At 42.8% G+C, this 4,608-nt stretch overlaps 1 protein-coding gene across 1 annotated transcript; it reads left to right on the forward strand.

Annotated features, from left to right (window-relative positions):
• Positions 1–257: 257 nt before the first annotated feature.
• On the forward strand, positions 258–3,763 carry Lrit2 (leucine rich repeat, Ig-like and transmembrane domains 2). Its single transcript, XM_051143301.1, has 3 exons — positions 258–367; positions 651–1,432; positions 3,006–3,763. The coding sequence occupies exons 1-3, from the start codon at positions 258–260 to the stop codon at positions 3,761–3,763; spliced, it is 1,650 nt and encodes a 549-aa protein (XP_050999258.1).
• The last annotated feature ends 845 nt before the right edge of the window (positions 3,764–4,608 follow it).

The raw sequence follows: 4,608 nt of genomic DNA on the forward strand, positions 1-4,608 counted from the left end.
GTATGATCTATACTTCTCTTTCCAAACTCAAGAACCAGAGCTTGGTGGACTTTCCTGCTTTAGTTAAGAGATGGAAGTCCTTCCACACGGGCTTGGCCTGAGCCTGGGAGCTGGGCTGGAACAGACCTCAGAGCATTCGGGGCTTTAGTGCTGCTATGCTGACCTACATCGTCATGGATTACCAGTAATAGGATTTACTACTCAGAAGCTGAGACCATACCTATTCAAAACACACAAGGTATTGCCTGCGGATAAATATGGCTCTTGTTTTGTACTGTTTCTTGCCATTTCTGCTCTCTCAGGATACACATGCAGCTCAGCGTTTCTGTCTGCCAGGATGCACCTGCTCAGAGGAGAGTTTTGGCAGGTGTGCTGTGCTGACACACTCCAGAGGCTGATGGGGGAGGGGCTGGACTTTCTTCAGGGATGACATGGAGTGACACAGGCTTAGAGTCTGTGGTAAATCTCCATGGGATTCATTTTAGTTGGTTCTGGAGTTTATTGAGCAGAACATTCTTTTAAACCAATTTCAATCTCTTTTATTTCAAGCCTATTATTTTTATTTAGTCTCTGTGTCTAATAACTGGATCCACTCAATACCACTTATAGATTCCTTGATGCTTATTAAAGTTTTCTGCTTTTTTATACAGGAGTCTTCGGTGCACATCTATGTCTTTAGGAAAGATGCCAGATAACTTTCCCGAAGAACTCAAGCATATGAGAATTGAAAACTCACCATTATTTGAACTTTCCCAGGGGTTTTTCACCAACATGAGCACTTTGGAATACCTTTGGCTCAACTTTAACAATGTTACTGTGATCCACCCAGGCGCCCTGGAGGACCTGCCAGAGCTGAGAGAGCTGAGACTGGAGGGAAACAAACTCCGTTCAGTACCATGGACAGCGTTCCGCACCACCCCTCTCCTGCGCGTCTTGGATCTCAAACACAACAGGATTGACTCGCTCCCTACACTGGCTTTTCAGTTCCTAGCCAACCTGACATACCTTGACATATCCTCCAATAGGCTGACAGTTATATCCAAAGGTGTCTTCTTGAACTGGCCGGTCTATCAGAAACAGCAGCAGCAGGGCTGTGGAGCTGAAATTCTCTCCAACGTGGTGTTGTCACTGCACAATAATCCCTGGGTATGTGACTGCCGCTTAAGGGGGCTTGTTCAGTTTGTCAAATCCATTGGTCCTCCATTCATCCTGGTGAATTCTTACCTGATATGTCAGGGTCCTGTCTCTAAGGCAGGACGGCTTTTACATGAGACTGAGCTTGGTGTTTGTATGAAGCCAAATATCTCAACCCCTAGTGCCAATGTCACTATCCAGATAGGAAAGAATGTGACCCTTCAATGCTTGGCACAAGCCAGTCCCTCACCAACCATTGTGTGGAAGTATCCCCTGAGCACATGGAGAGAATTTGATGGTAAGCCACACACTCTCTCTCTCTTTCTCTCTCTCTCTCTCCCTCTCTCTCTCTCTCTGTGTATGTCTACACACACACACATCTCTGTTAGGACCCTGTCTCATTACAAAGGTATAAACTGTGTCTGTCATGAAGGATGGGTACAAGTAAGGTTGGCATATATGTGCATTAGCTCTCCAAAACACAAAAGAGTCTAAGTTAGTAGCTTTCTCCTATCAGCACTGTTTAAAGTGGGTACATGCAGGATATATATATATATATATATATATATATATATGTGTGTGTGTGTGTGTGTGTGTGTGTGTATGTATGGATATATGCATGTATATATATATATATATTAGGTATATATACATGACAGCTATATATATATACACACACATGATAGGTAGATTGTAGCAGACAATTTCATATAGTGTGTATATGTTAATAGAATTGCATATGTACAAATATAGTGTTCAGGAACCTTCTAGATGAAGATTGTAACATTTTAGAATCCTAAAATTTACAGCTAGAACTTATTCTAGCAAGTGTTATTTATCTTCTAACCTTGCCTCACCAGAATCATGTGGGATGCTTATTTGAAATAAGACTTATAATCCCCTTCTCTGGAGGTTTGAACTCAGTGAGTCTGGGGCCAACAATATGTATTGTTACTTGTGTATTTCTGCAGTGTGCCCCTTGAGTGATCCTCATAAGATATGGAGAGCAAGTTCTACACATCAACTGAATATTTACTTCCCATCACTGTGATACACCCAATATTTGCTCAGAATTATTATAGGGACAAAAGGATTAAATGACTTCCAGAGGCCCAGAACTGGGATCTGAGTTTGTACCTCCTTTCTTAGAGTAGATTTTAACATTTTCCAAAGTCAGGCAAGGGCTCCTCAGAAGCATGTTGGACCTAGAGGACATGCAGCTTCTTAACTCTTCCTATATTTAGAATAGTTGAAATGAAGTAGTATTTGAGGGATGCAGCCAAGTCAGTTTTCATAGATTGATGATGAACATTCAGGTGGTTAAAAAAATATGCAGTTGACTGAGTTTTTCACCTTTCTTTTTATTTTGATCATTTGATCATATTGACAAGGTGTTAAATGTTATCAGCAGAGAAAGACAGGATTCATCATTCTAGTTTTCTTTTAAAATCAAGAAGTTAGAAACTAGGTGTGGTGGTGCACGCCTTTAATCCCAGTACTCAGGAGGCAGCCTGGTCTACAAAGTGAGTCTAGGACAGCCAAGGCTACACAGAGAAACCTTGTCTTGAAAAAGGCTACAGAGAACTTGGCTTGAAAAAGAAGAAGAAAGAAAGAAAGAAAGAAAGAAAGAAAGAAAGAGAAAGAAGAAATTAGTCAGACAGTGGTGGCACATGCCTTTAATCCCAATACGTGGGAGGCAGAGGCAGGTGGATCACTGAGTTTGAGGCCTGGTCGGCAAATCAAGCTACAGGACACAAGGTGCATACTTAATAAATAATAATCATCAATTTAACCTAAGATTTAGCAATCCTAGAACTTTCCAGCTGTTTGTCAAAGAAATGCACAACTGTATTGTTCTTCTTTTCACCCAGTGTTGGCCTCACCAATTGCAGAAGATGTCATTCTGTCCCAGCTTGTCATCCCAGCTGCTCACCTGGTAGATAGTGGCAATTATACTTGTATGGCCTTCAACTCCATTGGCAGAAGCTCTCTTGTCATCTCACTGTACATCCAACCTTCCCAGGCCATGCCTGGATTGCACTCTCTTTCTGTCTCCTCGGACAGCAGTCTCTATATTGACCTACGGGTGGTCAAGCAGACGGTGCATGGCATCTTGCTGGAGTGGCTCACAGTGACCAACCTCCCCGAGGAACAGTGGTTCACCCTCTACATTGCATCCGATGAATCTCTCAGGAAGAAGGTGGTCCATATAGGCCCTGGAATCAACACATATGCTGTGGATGACCTCCTCCCTGCTACAAAATATAAAGCATGCCTCAGCCTAAGGAGTCAGCCTCCAAGCCAGGGCCAGTGTGTGGTCTTTGTGACAGGCAAAGTTAGTGGTGGGCTGGAGGGTCGTGAACGCCTCTTGCATGTCACTGTGGTCTTGTGTGCAGTGCTCCTGGCACTGCCTGTGGGTGCATATGTCTGGGCAGCCCAGGGTCCATACAACTGCAGGGAGTGGTATTCATCCTGTAGCCCTTTGCACAGGAAGACCCTAAGATGCCCCCAAGCAGTACCACAGTACAAGGATAGCTCTTTCAAAGACCCTCCAGTTGTCTTTGAGGATGGTGAGAGTCACAGAGTCATGGAGGAGAATGAGGAGATAGAAAAGGACCATAACAGTTAACAACCCACCATGGAGTGGAAATGGATGGACCTCCAGTCTCTGAATCCAAGCTTCTATGACAGCACAACTTGGCTCCATCCATTATCAAACAATGACATCGATAGTAATATTGAGCCTTCACTATGTTCTAATTAAGGAACATGATGAAGAGAGTTACGATATAAGAAAGGGGACCAGGGGCTGGGTGGTGGTGCACTCAGGAGGCAGAAGCAGGTAAACTTGTGAATTCAAGGTCAGGCTAGTCTACAGAGTGAGTTGCAGGACAGCCAGGGTTACACAGAAAAACCCTGTCTCAAAAAACAAACAACAATAAAAAAACAAAAGAAAGGGGATGTGTGGTATTTATCTTCATAGAGCTAAAGGCAATGGAGCTCTGACTTATTAAACTGATCATTTTATTATGCCTGACAGTGGCTAGAAATTAATAAATGTTACTCTTTGTATATACACAACCATATAGCATTTATACAGAACATCACACATGCCTTATGCTCTTTATTGTAGGTAAAAAAAAAAAACTTGGTCCCAGGGAGGCCAATGATTTGCCCATCATCTGTCTAGCAGGTGGCAGGGCACTGGTCTACAGAGGATCAGTTTCGTTGTTCTACAAACGAGTCAGAGACTGGCCTTACTACAGCTACTGTGCTCATGAGGATGTACTGACAACCAACGGCAGTTGAAACAGCATTTTAAAAATTGATGAGAACATTTGTATTGAAATTAATCATCCTTCATTTCTTTATGTTCTTATTCTTTTCTTCTGGGGAGAAATTTAAATGGAAATTCTCTATTTGTGCTGGATAGTCTTATACAAGTTGACACAAGCTGAAGTCATCGGAGAAGAG

The sequence above is a fragment of the Acomys russatus genome, chromosome 3 (genome assembly GCF_903995435.1).
Source record: "Acomys russatus chromosome 3, mAcoRus1.1, whole genome shotgun sequence".
In the NCBI taxonomy this organism is placed as follows: domain Eukaryota; kingdom Metazoa; phylum Chordata; class Mammalia; order Rodentia; family Muridae; genus Acomys; species Acomys russatus.

Coding starts and splice junctions, on each gene's coding strand:
- Lrit2 (XM_051143301.1), top strand. CDS start 258: ATGGCTCTTGTTTTGTACTGTTTCTTGCCATTTCTGCTCTCTCAGGAT. Junction 368..650: donor TCAGAGGAGAGTTTTGGCAG/GTGTGCTGTGCT, acceptor TTTTTTATACAG/GAGTCTTCGGTGCACATCTA. Junction 1,433..3,005: donor CACATGGAGAGAATTTGATG/GTAAGCCACACA, acceptor CTTTTCACCCAG/TGTTGGCCTCACCAATTGCA.